At 36.8% G+C, this 18,323-nt stretch overlaps 3 protein-coding genes across 3 annotated transcripts; 2 read left to right on the forward strand and 1 right to left on the reverse strand.

The window, feature by feature from the left end:
• Positions 1-13: 13 nt before the first annotated feature.
• Positions 14-4,651, reverse strand: LOC103460539 (uncharacterized). Its single transcript, XM_008402754.3, has 5 exons — positions 4,283-4,651; positions 3,085-3,330; positions 2,019-2,132; positions 1,420-1,488; positions 14-897 (listed from the first exon to the last, which is right to left on the reverse strand). Exons 1-5 carry the CDS (start codon positions 4,407-4,409, stop codon positions 782-784), a joined length of 672 nt encoding a protein of 223 aa, XP_008400976.3. The 5' UTR covers positions 4,410-4,651; the 3' UTR covers positions 14-781.
• A 3,545-nt stretch (positions 4,652-8,196) lies between these two features.
• On the forward strand, positions 8,197-13,130 carry LOC145548560 (CD276 antigen-like). Its single transcript, XM_081599118.1, has 5 exons — positions 8,197-8,249; positions 8,362-8,724; positions 8,830-8,936; positions 12,096-12,209; positions 13,065-13,130. The coding sequence occupies exons 1-5, from the start codon at positions 8,201-8,203 to the stop codon at positions 13,128-13,130; spliced, it is 699 nt and encodes a 232-aa protein (XP_081455244.1). The 5' UTR covers positions 8,197-8,200.
• A 1,948-nt stretch (positions 13,131-15,078) lies between these two features.
• LOC145548925 (uncharacterized) lies at positions 15,079-15,768 on the forward strand. The gene is made up of 2 exons (XM_081600037.1): positions 15,079-15,147; positions 15,260-15,768. The coding sequence occupies exons 1-2, from the start codon at positions 15,099-15,101 to the stop codon at positions 15,661-15,663; spliced, it is 453 nt and encodes a 150-aa protein (XP_081456163.1). The 5' UTR covers positions 15,079-15,098; the 3' UTR covers positions 15,664-15,768.
• The last annotated feature ends 2,555 nt before the right edge of the window (positions 15,769-18,323 follow it).

Consider the following 18,323-nt stretch of genomic DNA (forward strand, 5'->3'; position numbering starts at 1 on the left):
TTCCGTGTTGCCGGGTGATGGGATGGCGATCTTTCTGAAACCACTCAGAAAAATACTTTGTAAAAGTGGACACTGTGACCTCGCAGGTCCAGAGAAAACAACTTCTGGGGTTTAAATGACCCCGTCTCTTATAGAGTAAAACCAGGAGGAGAGAAATATCATCTGTAAAGTGTATGGAAGAGTGGAAATGCTAGCATTATGTTTTACCACCTTAAAATGAAGCATGCACTTGAATGTAACCCGTTACTAAACAGTTCTGGTTCAGAGATACAGAAGCATCTCAAAGAAACCAGCGTCAGATTTCTAAGGAAGCTCTCAGATCAGAGCGATACACAGTGAGGGTATTGTTTTAGCTACCAGTAGCAGGAGAACGGAGCTGCGCCAAGAAGCTAACAGAAGCTACAAACACTGACTAGAAGAAGAACTGCCATCGATACAGTTGCAGCCAAGCATGATTTAATGTTACACAATTCAGTTTTACCAAGTTGCTCAAAGTCTAAACTGGCATTGTTGTACATTTAAGGTGTAAAGTTTACCTTCGACCAAACGCCCCCCAAAGGCATCCCAGCGACCCCCTTTTGTAAAAATGTCCGCCAGCGCCCCCTGCCGTCCTCTGAACGCCCCCTGGGGGGCGGTACCGCCCACGTTGAGAACCGCTACTCTAAAAGAAACCAGCGTCAGATTTCTAAGGAAGCTCTCAGATCACAGCTGGGAGAAACAGGAAGTCTTTATTAGCTCCTCTAACCCACCACAATCCTCCTCCAGCCTTCTTATCTTTTCATTAAGAGCCTCTGGAATCTTCAGTCCTGAGTCTGGACTGATGACCTCTGAGCCGTCCTTCTGCCAGACTGTCTCTGACGTACCGAACCCGTCCTAGAACCGGTCCGTCCTGAGGCTCTGCCAGAAGATCAACATCAAGACGAAAAAAAAATCACTGGACTTAACAAAAGTATAGTTTCTCCATCATTTATGCTTGAAAATGATTTGTTTTCTCTTTTTTGCTAAAGTGTAGGAATTTCATGGAATTGTTTTATTTTTGTGTTTGAAAATTAACTTTAAGCAAATAAAAAAAATGTCTTGTTTTATTTTTGTTACTTTATTGCTGCTGGTTGTAGTTACTTCCTGTTACCATAGTGATGGTTGCCTCTACTTTTAACGTGACCAAGTTCTTCCTGTGCTAAAAAAAAAGTTGACAAAAGCATGTAAACGATTTGGCGCAGTTTATTATTACTAGAAAGAAGAGAAAGTTACTTCATTACTAAATAGTTTTCAACCCCTCAGTTGTAACTGTTTCTGCTGGTTTATGATGCTTTCAGGTTCTGTTTTTAAAATTTTTAATATCGGTAATTTTCCAAAAAGCAGATCAGTTTACACCATTAACCTCAGATCAACACGGAGTGACAGAGATGCTTTATCCACCTGTGAGTTGGTGAGTTTTTCCTTCCTGTGTGACGATGACAGTGTAGGACACAACGCTGTCCACTGACCCTGCAGAAATAAACAACTCAATGTTGCACAAGCCGCTGGATTTAAAATGTGGGTCAAAGTTCAGATTCCAGTTTTGCAATGCAGCAAAAACAGTTGATTATTGTTATTATAGTGATGTTATTATGATCTTTATGGTAAAGAGATTGTTATTCCTCAACTGGAAACTTTAGAGATGATATTCAGAAACAAAATTTAAATTTAAGATGAAGGGAAAAAATTGCCAAAAAAAATCTAATTTAAGTAATTAATTAGCAATAAAATAGTAATTGAAGTTCATCTTTTATGTTGAACATATTAATCTCTTAATCTAATTGACAGAGCATGCATAAGAAACTGATGACTAAAAAGCGTTTCATTATAATCAAGAGCCAAATATCACAGATTCAAGTTTGTAGCTCTGAAACGCAGCACAATTTATAACTTTATTCTCGTTTCATGCTCGTTCCTCCACATTTAATAAGAAACTGACATAAACTCAAACGAAAAACAGCAGGATGTGACATTTCATGTTTATTAGAAAAGACACTGACCTTTGTGGTTTCTCCAGACGCAGACCAGCACCGTCACAACCAGCAGAAAAAAGCCGGTCACAACAGGAAGCAGAATGTGTGTGAGGGCAGCAGTAGGCGTTTGAAGTCTGGGCCCTTTGAGACAAAAAACATAGCTGGTGTGAAATTCTTGTTTATTAGAAAAGACACTGATCTTTGTGGTTTCTCCAGAGACAGAGCAGCATCGTCATAATCAACAGAAAAAATCTGGTTTTAACAGGAAGCAGAATGTGTGTGAGGGCAGCAGTAGGCGTTTCAGGTCTGGGCCCTTTAAGATGAAAGCATAGCAGGTTAGCCGACCTACATACAAACAATATGGGCAGAGTTAGAACTTTTTCCATTTAGTCAACTACATTTGCTTGAATAACTTTGTTTTTTTTTTAAAAATGTACTTTTAGGGAGTATTTTTACTGTGGCAGCTCTACGTAAACGCTACATACACGGTGCTGGCAGGTTGTATGGTCAATAAAAACCATGACTGCCCTGAACTTGAGAAGTGAACGCCACTCCTCTGAAGAAAGATGTTCAAATTTATACAGAATTAAATGGATTTTTACGGTTACGTCTCATTCAACTGATGCCACTGGGGATTAATAAACAGGTAATTCAGTTTTTATTCAGTTCATTTAAACACAGTGGCAAAATAAAATGAAAGTCACCTCAAGAGTCGTCAAAGCAACTCAAACATAGAAATCAATTTGCTCCGTGTTTATTTCAGATGGACTGGATTTACATCGATCTAATCCAATAAAACTACAAACGTAATTAAGAAATTTAAAACAAGGTAATGCTGGGTTAATTCATTTAAAATGGACAGGCAAAAATATAAAAGTAGATTTTTGTCTCTTGTTCTTCCATAAATATGATAAATAAATAAAACATGAAGTTGAGCTTAAAGCTGCAATCAGACACATTAGTAATGCTTGTTTTTGCCTTTTTGTTTGTTTTTATGATGTAAAGCACTTTGAAATGTCATGTTGCAGAAATATTCTATATAAATAAACTTGATTTATTGATAGATTGATCAGAGACAACTCTTTTAAATCACCTCTTACATCCAGCCAGGTTTCTTCTGATTCTCCCACTCCAGAGGCGTTACATTTATAAAATCCTTCATCAGATTTAGAAACGCTCTGGATGGTGAAGCGTCCAGTTGAGCTGCTCCCGACCAGAACCCCGTTTCTATAGAAACCAGTTAGACTGGAGGAAGACGGTGGCCTGAATCTGCAGTGAAGTGTCAGGTTTTCTCCCTCACCAACTGGACGTTCAGGTCGTTCCAGGATCAAAGATCCAGCTGAGAAACACAATGTTGAATATTTAATAAGATTCCAGTGAACAAAGCTTTTATGAACATTTTTTACTCATTTTACATATGAACCTGTGGTGTTGGAGCTGAATATCCGATTTAATCTCGGTGTCGGTAAACAGCAGAGAAAAGACTTTGGTTTTTGACTTTTCTTTGATTTTCTCCTGAAACTATTCAGGATCAAAACCCTCCTCTGTAACGTCAATCACAATCAATAAATCAATCAATAAATCCAGTTTCTTTTAACTAAATACTTGAAAATAGTAGCTGAATTATATTTCTCCGTTATATGAAACATGAGGGAGAATATAATCAATCTGTGTATAGACTTGATATTCTGTAGTATGACAGGATCAGGGCTAAGAATAAAAAATGCAATAAAATTATGAGAATAAAATTATAATTAATTCTGGTAATTTCATGACTTTCTTCATGTTATTGGGATTTTATTCTTGTATTATTTAAACTTTTATTCTAAAAGTGTTTTGACTTGATGCTCATATTATTTTAGCTTTATCCTCATAATGTTATAATTTATGATGATAGCATTTAATATGATAGTATTCTGACTTTATTTTTCATAATGCTATAACTTTGTTCTGATAATAATATAAGTTTATTCTCATAATTGTGTTTTTTTTCTTAGCATGGCCCTAAAACTCCACCATACTGTAAACCTTCATTTAAACACTTTTAGATTCTTGTTTCATTCAGTTAAATAGAAACGATCATCAAGCTGAGAAGCTCAAACTCAGATGTCGGATTTTAATATAAATGTTTCTGTAACCTGAGACGTTTAGAAACTAAACCTCGAATGTTTGACTTCATAAAGTTTTTATCTACATCCTGTTTGGTGTTTCTAGGACTTTTTTGTCTCTCAGACCACAAACAGGTCGTCTCTCCTCACTGAGTCAGTCCGACTGTTAAAGTTTCATCCCACCTGTTACGCTGATGCTAACGGTGTTGCTGCGTTCGCCGGCTGCAGATTCACACCAGTAAACTCCAGAGTCGTGTTCATGCAGCTCAGATGAGATGCATTCAGTATAGCGGGGACAGAGTTCATTCATTTGTTTTGATGTATTTCTTCTGACTCTCCACTCAGATGAGTTTCCTTCACAGCTCAGAGTCACAGATTCATACTGGAAGAACTGGGATCTGCTGGGAAAGAGCCTGAGACAAACTGCAGAGAGGAGAAAAGGTTAATCAGTTTATGGTTGATTTAAATCACAAGAACATTTAAATTATTGATCAAATGCTCTAGTTCAGGTTATTTAGTTAAAACAGAATCACATTTACTTTTATATTCTCAGCAGTGATGATGTTGAACAACTAATGAAGTTGATGCAGCTGGTAGTTGGTTATCATCATAAATAATCAATCTGACCTGATAAATCAATAGCGATCAATGCTAACACCAAAGCAGGAAATGATCTGATCTGAAGGAGCAGTAAAACTTTTCCCCATAATAAAGTAATAATTCAGCAGAAAATGGTTTTTATAAAAAATATTCTAGTTTTTGCTGTATTTTAGTTACGGTGAGAAATGTTTTACTAAAGCTTCTTCTGGACTAAAAAGAAAAATAAATCTAAACCTGAAACGTGAGTAAGAATAAATAAAAGACAAGATAATACAGAAATAAACCATCTTGTTACTTTAAAGTAAATTATAGCTGATTTTCACTCACCAATGGCGGCACAGAGAGCAGCTATCTCCATCCTGATGCTGCACTGACAGAGAAACACTTTGTTCATCTGGTTTTGTGTCAAACGAACCACAACTTCCTGTCAAAATGATCTACAGGTTCAAAGTTATGAAACTCAAAGCAGGTCAAACACTTTGGTCCACTGGAGCCTGCAGGAATCAGTGGAAAGTCATTGTCACTCTGACCTCTGGTGCTGTTTGCAGCTGCAGGTAACATCAGGTGAACAGCAGATCTGATATTAAAGGTGCATTCCCAAACTTCATCAGTTCAGGACCAACCAGAGGTCATGAAGAGATGACAGCTGCTGAGACACCTGAAAACATTAGCGGTCATTCACCATTTCCATCTAATGAGTGTATTATTTATTCCTCCAGTTTCCATGGTGATCATTAAATACTTTCCATTGGTTCAGATTTCATTCCAGTGAAAGTCCATTCAAATCCAAATTGGCGTCTCACAACTTTATCTGCATCAGATAAAGACACTCATTGATTCACATCGACACAGAAAATGATGGACTTTGTCCTCAAAACCGCTGAGCTCCATTGATCCAGCATTATAAGGGTTACTGGCGTTACTGCGCCCTCTGGTGGTGCAAAGTAAACACAACAACATGATCAGAAATTGTTTCGAAATAAAAAGGACATTAGGAAACTGTGCTTTGATGAAAGATTAAAAAAGACACTTTTGGTATTGAAATTGAGAAAATCTGATTTTTTTATTTGTACATGTCTTGGCTTCAGACAAATGTCCTGAGTGTCTCCTGATGAACGCTGGTGAGGGAAGAGACCAGACCACAGAACCCTTTTCACTTTCAGTTTTGTGGTTTTCCACATGTTTTAGTTTGAGACAAGTTCTTCATGTTGGCACTGAGCACAAAGGACGAGTCTAAACACAGTGATCTTCAGGCATAGTTCCCAAAAGCCACAGCGAATGTGTTGTGACTAATCTGGCATTATTTTAATGCCGGGGGTGGGGGGAATGGGGGAATCCCAGAGTAGTTTCTCAGGAAGAAGTTTCCGACTTACTCAAAGTAAAAAAGCACTCGCAGAGTTTTCTGATTTCAAAAAGGAGCGTTTTCTGTTAAGATTTGTGTTATAAAAATAACAGAAATCTTTTCTGATTTGATTTCATACAAATGTAAAAAATTATTTTATTTTGAAAACTGCCACCCTTCATTCCTTCACCAAAGAAGGAAGCTGAGAGGAGCAAAGATGAGCCGACTTCTTAACTCTGATTTTAAATCTTCTGATGCTCCGGTTTACAATCAGAAGCTTTTATTCAGGAGTTTTCAGTGAAATGAAGATCCAAATGGTTTCAATGGAGATGCTGTGAATAAATGATTTATATTCACTGATTGTGACAATCTGCTGACACAACATCTATTCGATCTAGATCTAACCTGCAGGATCTAGAAGCAGACTGAGTCCTATGAGTTTAATGTCTGCAGCATCTAAACTGAACCTTTACTCTGAAGATGTTTTTCCTCCTTTGGTTCAGTTTTTGCAAAATGACACAAACTTCTCCAAACTGACCATCTCCATTCTGGCTCGATTATAAATCAGAACCAGATCAGATGTCAGAACCAGCATTGAAACGAATCAGCATGTCATGTTTTGTTTTAGGAATGTCAGCTTCTCTCATATAGATCAGGACAAGCAGAGATAAAACTCCATGTTTGTGGCTTTTCACGTTTCTCATTGAACAACGAGAAGTTCTTAACTGAACATTGTTCCACGTTTTTCCCTTATTAAAATATCATTTTACAGCTTTTCATGATTATTTCGCAAACTTCTTCAATCAGAGACCATTTATTCCCATTATCAGCACAAGTTTGAACTCCACAGACTCTTTACTGAATGAAACATTTTGGAAATTGATGAAAATGTTTCATCATTTTAATACCACATTGTAATAATGATTTCAACAAATATTAGGAGGATAAATCGTCTTTATTCAGCTTCTCTGATGTCTGTAGTTTATATTGATCCAGTAAATTCAACATTACATCCCTCCTCTCTGTCAGGACAGAGGTCTCACTCTGTCTGAATTTCTGCTCCAGTCAGTTTTCTTAATTTCTACCTGATGATTCCGAATAAGTTTTATTTTTGCTGACGATCTGACAGCTGTTGAAGATTCAGCAGAAAATAATAATCCACTTCACCTTTAGATGGTTTCTGGATGTTATTGATAAGAATATTTTACTAACTTGTTTATTAGACTGAAGGTTTATCAATTCTGAGTCACTGAGTTTAATTTCTGCCATCTGGTCTTTAATCATGTAGACCTTTGACCTTTTGTTGTTCACATCCGCAGGTTTATCACTGTGTAAAATTTACTTTGACGGAAAATATCTAGAATTGTGTAAACTGTATAACTTCTGCAAAATGTATGGATTAATGTAGAAGTCTGTCACAAGTGTAGAAGATGGTTTATTGTTCAGTAAAACTGTTCATAAGTTTAAAATTGTTCAGTAAGTTATTCTGTCAGGTTAAGACATGTTGATGGGATGGAGCCAATTTTGAACATGTAATCTAAGACACATGTTGGAACCTGCTGAGGGAGAATCATTCCAGAACCAAATCATCCCACCTTTAATGAAAAGCAAAGACAAACCGTAGAGTCATGTGGACTGTTGTGAACTGCAGATCTGGATCGGGAACACGGTTTGGATTTTATGTTGTGATGGATCTTATAAGTTTATCATGTTTGTTTCTAGTTTCTATTTCTTGACTTTAATTTATCTGTGTAATATGACAGAGTATAAGAGTCGTTGTCCAGACAATTTATGTCAGAAAATGTTTGTTCAGAGGTTTCTGAGTTATATTGTAGAAATGTATTTCTCTATTTCCATGGTTCTATTTTTACTGATCTATAATGTCTGTAGTATTGCTTGGTACTATAGACATGCTGTGGACCAAAACAATTTTTCTTTACTGCGACCCGACCCCGGATAAGTGGCAGAAAATGGATGGATGTTATTAAAAGTCTGTAAAACTAGAAAGCAGCTATTTTTTTTATTTTCTGAGTGTCTCTAATTGGAGTTTGTGAGATTTTTTTTCTGAATGAAGTCAGACTGAGTTATGAGTCCAGTTGTTCCTCATGTTGTTCCTGACATTCTGCTGCCTCTCCTCCTCCTCTTCTTCCTCTCTCAGGATGAAGATGGTCTCCCTGCTGCTCCTCATCCTCAGCTCATGTCTCTGTGGTCAGTCTCCATCTTGTCTTTGTGACAGAAAGCTCTCTAGATGGAGCTGAAAGACTCCCATGTTCCAGTTCTCAGTGTGTCTGCTCCTCTCTTTCCCTCTCTGTCTCCTCAGCAGCAACATTTGTAGTGAATGTGACCCAGAGCAGCTATGAGGCAGAGGAGAACCACAGCATCACTCTGGAGTGGACCTTCACCTCCAGACCCGACTCCTCTCTGTCCTCCATGTTTATCCTCTGTGAATTTCTAGTTCCATCTAGAGGATTGATCCTCTATCAGGTTCATGAAGGTGTTGAGATTCCAGCATCTCAGGATGATCAGTTTTCAGGACGAGTCCAGAGTGACAAAGACGTCCTCAGAGAAGGACGAATCAGACTCCATGTGTCCAGACTGAGGACTGAAGACTCTGGTCTGTATCTGTGTGACGTGAAAACTGAAGATGGATTCAACTCTGGAAGATGTCGACTCAACGTTACTGGTGAGAGGAAATAATTTTCTCAGATAAAATTTCTTCATCTTCATCATGAATCCTCCTGAATCTGTTTCCACCAAATATTCATAAATATTTCTGATTTCTCTCCAGCAGCTGCTGTTCAGATCCAAACTCAGAGACCAACGTTGACTCCAGAACCAGAGAGACAAGGAGGGTTCATCATCTTCATCACTCTGGGACTGATATCATTTCTGATGGTTGTAATAATGTTGATTATTTTGTTAATGAAGACAAGATAAACTAAAATAATCATTTAACAAGTGTACAGTACATCAAGAAAACAATACAGATAACTGGTTGTTCCCCATAGTTTGACTTTAAACAAACATATTTTGCCAACTGTTGTAGATTTTTTTTAAACAAAGACTGAGGCAAAAATAACCCAAAGAACCAGATAAAGAATATATTCTTAATCAGTATTTATTCGAAGGTTTCACAGCGTTCAGTCTCTGCTCACTGATGGCAGTCAGGAGAAAAGCCAGAACAGCTTATGGTTTAATAGGAAGAGTTTCAATCCATTCACATAGTTTGATAATCTGCTTGGTTACAGAACAGACACCAACAAATGCATCTTCTTTCACTAGTGGAGTCATTCACATCATGAGAGGTAAAACAATTCAATAACTTCATTTAATGCCAAGGCCAGAAAAACTAAACTGCCTCAGAAGACTTTTCATGTTCATCACACTAGAATTATAATTATGTATTGATTCAGCTAATAATCATAGTAACCTTAACATGTCAGATTTGTTTCCATCTGTTCTGATGTTTGACATGTTAGATTGTCATGAATGAATGTGTTATAATAATGACAACATCAGGTCATTTATTGTTATTGTTTCAGTTTTCAATCATTTCTAAAGGTTTTTGGAGTCAGTCAGAAGTATTGATCAGTTATTGTGTCTGATAACTGATCAATGATTCAGTTATCAGACTGAATCATTGATTAGTCGCTGGTTCATTGACCATCAGTCATTGTGTGGTTCTTCACACCATCACTGTGACTAATTTTGTTTACATTCATGTGTTTAAAATGCTCATTTATTATTGAATTATGCAGATTTAAAATATGTTATTTTCAGAAATATATTTAAACAAATACTTTTAGAAACAAAACATCTAAAGATTTTGAAGATGTTATAAAAATCAGTATTTCCCTATTTTTAAGTGAAATCAAAGGATTTATTTTAAAGAGAATATTTTTATACATTGAATTTATTTCAGAAAAACACAAAACATTGACATAAAGTGTTTTGGTTTCCTTTAACATAAGTGTTCATTGTCAGTATTAGTTTGTTGCTTCTTTGTTGAAAAGTTATAAATGTTGTACTTTCATTACAAATTGATACTTATTCAACAGCTTCAAAGTTTTTTATTTAAACTTAATATTTCAACTCAAAGTGTCATATTTTTAATTAAATATATTTTTCTGTGAATCTATGAATGGTTGTTTTCTACCATGTAAAGTGTGTGATTGTGTTAAAATGAGCTGAATGTGTCTTTTGTGATAAATAAAGTATTGTAAGGTGCAGAAGCTGAAGTTTTATCAACATAACTAATGTAATTTAAAGAAGATTTATTTATTATAAGTAAATAAAAGCCTGTCTGACTTATTGACCTGCTGCAGGAAGATAAAATCTAAGAAATGAGTGTTGTGATAGAAACAATCTGGAGCTTTTCAGAGTTTCTCTGAATAGATTCAGTTCATAGAAAATCAGAGCAGAATTGTCATCAACATCATTAATAATTAACAGTCTGAACTCACAACAACATCAAGGATCTTTTTCTGAGATCTTCTTTTCTTTTCTCTTTCTCCAAAACATTTTGAATTCTAAAACTAAGGCACTAATCCAAACAGTGGATTATTAAAATGCTTCCAGTCTCAGCAGATCCCAGTTGTTGCTTGGGTAAATATTATCTGGACTGAGTTCATCCAACCTTTGCAAAGGAAATGATGAAAACTTTCTAAAACCAGCTGATTTCAACATTTTAGTGACAGCAGATCAACAACAACAGGAAACCAAACTGGTATGAAATCCTGACAGAGGAGAGAAAGACAGAAACAGACGGATATGTTCTCCTGTCATAAAGTCCAACAGTCTGACAGAATCAGGTTCTGGTCTGATTCCTCCTGATGACCCAGAGACTCTGATCTCCACCAGAACCACATCCAGAACCAGAGTCAGTACGGAGAGGAAGAGGGTTTCAGAGTCTCTTTGTCTCAGAACCTGGATGGAGTCACTTTGATATTTAAAGTCTGTGGGTTCATTTTAGTTTAATTAATCATCTCAGTTCCACCAGTTCAGTCTCTCTGTGTGAAACTGGGATGTTCTGGATGTGAAGAAAATAAATGTTTGATTCTGAAAGGATCAGTTTTTATTATAGATGCAAACTAAACTACAGTTTCTAAGTTTTGGGTCTAAATGAGAGCTTTGATGATGTTGTGAATTCAGACTGTTTGTTATAAATGATCTGAAGCTGAGGATTATTTTATAATTTTCTATCACCTAAATGTATTTTCTGAGTTCTGCATTGAATATATTCAGAGAAACTCTGCAGATGTCCGTTTTTTATTGTTAAATTGTTGAAAATGAGCCAGAGGGATGCTGGGAAATGTAGTGACAAAAATGAACTGGAGCTGCTGCTGAGTAGACATGGGCTGCAGTCAGGGCCGGCCCCAGCTTTCATGGGGCCCTAAGCGAAATGTGGTTTTGGGGCCCTCTAGTTGTGCTAATATTGTAGACTGGCTGCTGTAATCAACAGTCAGATTGTTAGATCATTCAAGAACTTTATAAACTTATTGCATATCTGACTGTGATGTTTATATTATATCCAATGTGCATGTATAATATAGGATAGATGTGTTGGCCCATTTATCGGTGCTGATTTCCTTAACTTTGGGGAATGGGTGATAAGCCAATACTTACATGTGAAGTTGACCGGCCCCCTGGTGACGTCACCAGGGGCGGGTGACGTCTCCAGCCCCTGGGTGACGTCACCCAGGGGTGTTTTGTACAAAACACAAGTTTTGAATACAAAACTTGTGTTTTGTATTCAAAACACAAGTTTTGTTCAAACTTGTGTTTTTGTTGGTTTGATCAAACCTGCTGAATAAATGTGGACCTAAAACTTTAAATCGTAGTAAGTTATCATCTTCAGAATAAAAAATAAATAAATCTTAAAAACTGTACCAGGCCATGACAGAGTGTGATCTGAGTCACATTTCTGTTTAATATTTTTCCTCCTTTCTGTCTTTATTCAGTTCTGATGTGAAATGAAATGTGTTTATTTCTGATTATTAAATATTGATCTGATCAGTTGATCAGTAGCTTCATCCTGATGCTTCACTCTGTCAGATCAGGTCACAGGATCCTCAGATTCTGGATCAGAACCAAGAACCCGTCCTCACCAGACGTTCGGACGACCAGCTGCAGATCAGCAGTAACTCCAGCCTCAGTTTTTCTTCTGCAGTAATTTGAATATAGTTTGCATTCAGTTTGCATGAAAGGAAAATTTTCATGTTTTAAAAGGGAAACAACAGAGGATGTATTCAACCTTCCACATGTTTCTACAGACGAATGTAAAGCCAAGGAAAAACACTGCTGCACCTATTCAGTCATATAAATGTAATCCACTTCTTATTTATTCCAAAAACGTTGGGACACTAAACAAATTGAGCAATAAAGAAGTGTGTACAGGAAATGGTTCTGTCGACATGAACAGTCACATTAATAAACCTTGAGAAATGACAGATTATTTTGTTTGTGAGAGACTTGACCTGTGTTGCATCAACAGCGTGAAAGAGAAAGTGGACAGCAGAGCTGTTATTTCTCTAAAAATAGAGGAACAGTGTTTACTGATGTAGCAGCAGCTATTCAACTACTTCAGTAAAAACATTTCAGTGTTGTCTTATATTTTCTTTATTTAGTTTTAATTGAGCTACTTTAGTATTATCCTCTCTAGTGCTCTACAGCATTAGTTCATAGTCCTTTATTAAAAGATGTTCTATATTTTATCACTCTTTTTCTTTCACTTTCAGTTCTGAGGTAAATCAAAATTCAAAATCTGCTTTATTGTTTGGAAATGTGTTTATAATTACATCAAAATTATGCATTTTATGAAATACGTCAAGTTGAAATGTGTGAGTAATTTAATCTAATGTGAAAAACTGGAAGTGGATCGACTCTTATCAGAGATAGAGAGACTCAGGGCAGCAGTCAGAGTTTGAGGAAGATTATCTTTCAGTTGCATAGCAACATGTAATATGAAACCAGAACAACCTTCACCTGACTCATCATTGGCTTCACCCTCTCATATTGTTACAGTATATCCCTCTGTACCTCAGCTCCACAGAGGTAGTGGACTATGAGGAAGAGCTCCATGTACTTTAATACTTAAACAGATCATTGGTTCTACAATGAATCAGGTTAGTAAATTACTTCTATTTTATTGTTTGTCACTTTTTAATCTGACACTTTCTATTATTCAGGAACTCTGAAAACATTTAACAACTTGACAATGTAATTAGTAATGAATTAGTTTCTGTAACTGGCAGTTTTCTGCTCTGTAGATGATCAAGAAGAAAAGCAGCTGTGAAACTTTAAAACTAAAGTTTGTTGATGGAGATAAAAGCTTTACTTATCCCACAGCTCAAACTACATCTGAGTTCCTGAATAACAGTTTTACCTGAACATGAACTCAACAATCAGATTTCTAAATAATTATTTACCTTCATTTAACACAGTGATGTCACTTCATGTAAATGATAATAAATGTATCTAGAGACATATAACAAAATTTTTCTCAATGTATCAGGTGTCACCTGCTACATTGTTGATATAATAAATACATTATATCAACGGTTTGAATCTGCAGCTGTGTTGTTGAAGGTTTGAGCTAAAAATAATTTCAGAAATATTGACTATAATTCAGGTCTATTTGAGACCACAGTAAATGTTTTATGTTTTCCATTGAGGAAGATGTTACATATATTTATCTTCTTGATGTGTGATGACTCAATGTGGATCCTCCGTTCAGCTAATTGAATATTATTTTAATTAGAAGAAGATCAAATGCAGCTCAATATGTCATTATTATGACTTAAAAACTCCATCCATCCATTTTCTAACACCCTTGTCCCTAATGAGGTCAGGAGGTGCTGGTGCCTCTCCAGCTAACATTCTGGGAAAGAGGTGGGGTCACCGTGGACAGGTCACCAGTCTGTGGAAGACTTAAACACTTACTGCTAAGAATAGATTATGACGGGAATCCAGGGCTGGAAGAGTTCAAGCAGAAACGACTGACCGGTTTTGAAGCTCGGCTATCCGGGTGGGTCAGGCTGTAGAGTAAGAGGCTCTAGTGTCACTTATTGATCGTCTCCATTGATGCATTGATGCTGTAATTCAAACAGGATCAATCAAGTATTGAGTTCATATAAATGTTCAAACCTTCCAGAAGCCGACATTTGTGTTTAAAACATCTGTTTATGATCAAATTAAATATTCTCATTTCTTCAGACACTGAATTCTGGGGTTTCTTTATCTGAAAGACAGAATCATAAAAATTTCCAAAAATAAAAACTCTTAATATTTTTTCTCTATGAGTAACAAATCTCTATAAACTGATTACTGACAGGAAATATTGAACTTTTATTCAGTATTCTAGTTTTTGAGTTTGTTAAATTAATGTTAAATAACTTGTGGATGAGCTGATTCATGATAAAATTAAGTGGTTAAAGCTTTCTTTATTAATAAACAGACTGAGTTGATATTTATGTTTCTAAATTTCCATTAAATCTCCAGTAAATCACGAATTAATCAATATTATAGTTTGACTTCCTGTAACCTGAGAAGGTCAATAACGATCAGCTGGTTTGCTCTGTTGGTTTTTGCTCTGAACAAGAAAGAAGTTTATTTACTGAGGGACCGGTTCTGTTTAGTCAACATGAAAAATCATGCTGACACCCTGTTATGTCAACCTGAGAACATGACTTGGGGATAGTTCAGTTTTAGACTTTGAACTGAGTCACATAAAAGAGGAAGAGACCAGATCTCCATATTTTTAAGATAGAGGAACTGATAAATGTGTTGTTAACTGATGTAGCAGTGAACAAGTCATGCTGGACTTTCACCTGACATTCAATAATTTGTTTTCATCTGTGTTCATTTTTTTCTTTATCCAGTTTTAATTTTATGTCCAGGAACAAAATCTAACAAAATCCATTGAACTCATTAGAGCAGCAGCTAATTTACTTTTCTTTTTGAAATTAAAGACCCTCAGAAAATCTGAATGAAGTCGGACTGATGTTGTTCCTGATGCTCTGCTGCCTCTCCCCCTCCTTCTCCTCTTCCTCTCTCAGGATGAAGATGATCTCCCTGCTGCTCCTCATCCTCAGCTCATGTCTCTGTGGTCAGTCTCCATCTTGTCTTTGTGACAGAAAGCTCTCTAGATGGAGCTGAAAGACTCCCATGTTCCAGTTCTCAGTGTGTCTGCTCCTCTCTTTCCCTCTCTGTCTCCTCAGCAGCAACATTTGTAGTGAATGTGACCCAGAGCAGCTATGAGGCCGAGGAGAACCACAGCATCACTCTGGAGTGGACCTTCACCTCCAGGACTCAGGGATCCTGGAAGAATCTGTTCATCATCTGTGAAGTGATCACTGATCATGGAGTCTTTGTTCTCTACCACATGCATAAAGGTGATGAGTTTCCAGATTCTCAGCATGATCAGTTTTCAGGACGAGTCCAGAGTGACAAAGACGTCCTCAGAGAAGGACGAATCAGACTCAATGTGTCCAGACTGAGGACTGAAGACTCTGGTCTGTATCTATGTGACGTGATGACAGATTATGGATTCAACTCTGGAACATGTCGACTCAACGTTACTGGTGAGTTTGAACTTCAAAGAAAGTTTCAGGTTTTTCTGTAATTCAGCTAAGAATTTGTTGCTCTCATGTCGTTTAGCTCTGAAATATTTTCTCTTTTCGTTTCTGTTAATATTTTAACCGTTTGCTTCAACAGTCGTTTATTGTGTCCTTTCTATTGTTTCCTCTAACATTCAAAGCTAAAGACGCCATGAAATAAACTAAAACATAATTTTACATGAACATCAGTTTCTCTATTGATACATAAAACACTTTTATTTCAATCCATTTTCCAGCTTCTTCTGGAATTTTCCATAATCATAAAGAAGATTCAGCTTCAGACAGTCGAGGACGGATCGGCCTCCATGTTTTACTGGGAGTGACAACAGCTATTATCACAGTTTTACTGATCAAACATGGATCCAGAACTCTACTGGTGAATCGGCTGATGAAAAACTTTAATTCAGTTGTTTATCTGAACCCTGAAGCTTCAGGAAGCAGCTGATGGATCTTGAACTCACTTTGGAGTTTGGAGTTCCACACAAACAGTTTCACTGTGTATCGGTTCAAGGTCACCTTTTATCCCTGACCTTTTGCCACTGGAGAAAACATTTCTGTCTTCATGAAAGCTGCATTTGTGTGAATCTCTGGACCATCAACAAATATCTGATCGGTTGAAACACGTAGAGAAATAAACCAAGAGCTTCCAGTTTGTGACTAGAAGATTAAATCTGAGCTGAATAATTTCACTAAGTTAAATAATGAGACAAATACGTTTTTATGAAATCTGAATTGATATTGTCGAGAAAAGTCGAGCTCATCCCACTTCCCCATGCTGAAGATTTTAGTTTAATACTAATAATAAATAAAATTACCTTAAAATTAATTACACAGGTGACATCAAGACCCAACAATAGAGTCAGACTGTAATAAAATGAATCTGGTTGTGTGTGTTGTTATTGTGTCCTGCAAACTTTGTTTTAATTCTACTTTTTTCTATTTAGTCATAAAAAAATCAAAGTCAGGCAGAAAGAGAGTCATGAAACAGGAAAAGCTGGTTTCCTGAAGAAAAGGGGAAGTTTCTATCTTGCATCAGGCTAAAAATAATTCAGACCATTCCTTATTTTAAAGCATTAAAGGTTTTTAAAGAATAAAATCTAAACATTTTGAGAGATTGGATAAAACCCACAGTAAAATACTTAAAATAATGACTTACAATTATGCCAATAATTAATATTGGTTTAACCAGTGGTTGATGTTGGTTTGATTATAAGAATATTTACACTTACTCTCACACTTGTGGAACTACTTAAAGGTGAAACAAGTAACTGTAACATGGTATCAAATAATTAGAATAATGGATATTCTTGGTTTCTTTTCAGAAGTGTCTGTAATAACTCACATTATGATTGTAATAAGAGTAACTAATAAGTTATGGTTATTATAACATTATAAATGAATGTTAAATCAAAAAGGTTATAAATGTGATTTTGACATTGAACTTGAAAAGGTGTAAAATGTTGTAACTGTAATTAAAGGTCACTGATGTTGTGCTGAAGGTAGATGGTAGGTGGAAGGTCAGGGGAAAAGAGGAACTGATAGGAGAGCGGAGAAGACAAGGCCTTATTGCTAAACTTCAACTTGCCTAAGAAAAGGTTGGGCAGGAAACAGAGGTAGGAGGAACTGTTGAGCAACTTGGGGACATTAGAACAGACATCAGGTCATGAGGTCTCCAAGGTGATGGATATGAGATCATCTGTCCAAGCAGTCAGCCAATGAGACAGGCACAGCAACAAAGCTAGCCAATGCAAACGCATCAAAAGGTGGATAAACCCTTTATAAGGTGGGTGCAACAGAGGAATCATTGGTTGGATCCTTCAGGCAGCTTCGAGCCAAGACGGAGATGGACAAAGAACTCTGCAGCTGAAGAAGAGCCGGGGCCACAGAGCCGGAGACTGTTCTGCACATGGGGACCAACCCGTTAGCCCCGCAACATGTGGCTTCAAATCGCACTTCTCTCAACAGCTGGGTTTAGACCCCCAAAGACAAAGACCAAGGCAAAGATGAAGATAAAGACAAAGATAAAGACAAAGGCAAAGAACAAAGGCAAAGAGGAAGAACTGGTGTGTTCCTTCCGTGGGACCAGAAAGATCGTGAGACGAGAAGGGAGCTACAGAGCTGCAAGACAAGAAGCTGAGGACCGCTACGCGCATGAGGAAGTCACCCTGAGGCCCGAGACCTGCCGCTCTAAGTCAGTACTCTTCCTGTACTGGGAACCTCCTGCTGCTGCAACACCTTCTTCATCATCAGGCCAGTTCTGGGGTTCAAAATGCCAAACTCTGTCCGTCTCTCTCAAAGTTTCCCTTTTTTAGTTCTCAGTGTCAGCATTAGGGAAAGATAGGCTAGATTATTGATTTTACTTATTTGATTATTTCTGCTAGTGAATTAAGCTGTACTGACCTTTGCAAAATTGCCTTACTAATAAAATAATTAGCATTAAGAAAATCTAAAAGATGTTGTGGACATTCAATTAATGAGTCACCTTAAAGTTCTTTGATGGTTGTAAAATAGCTATGAAGTTTGATTCTGGGAGGAAAAAGTAGAAATGTTTTATAGGTTGCTTTTAGCCAAAACTAAAACAACACCCTTGGGACTCGAACGAGTCACTAAAACCAACCTGGTTCAGTAACAAGTGCAAGTTGTAAAAAAGAGAAAGAGCGACCGT

The sequence above is a fragment of the Poecilia reticulata genome, chromosome 18 (assembly GCF_904066995.2).
Source record: "Poecilia reticulata chromosome 18, P_reticulata-male-v2, whole genome shotgun sequence".
In the NCBI taxonomy this organism is placed as follows: Eukaryota; Metazoa; Chordata; class Actinopteri; order Cyprinodontiformes; family Poeciliidae; genus Poecilia; species Poecilia reticulata.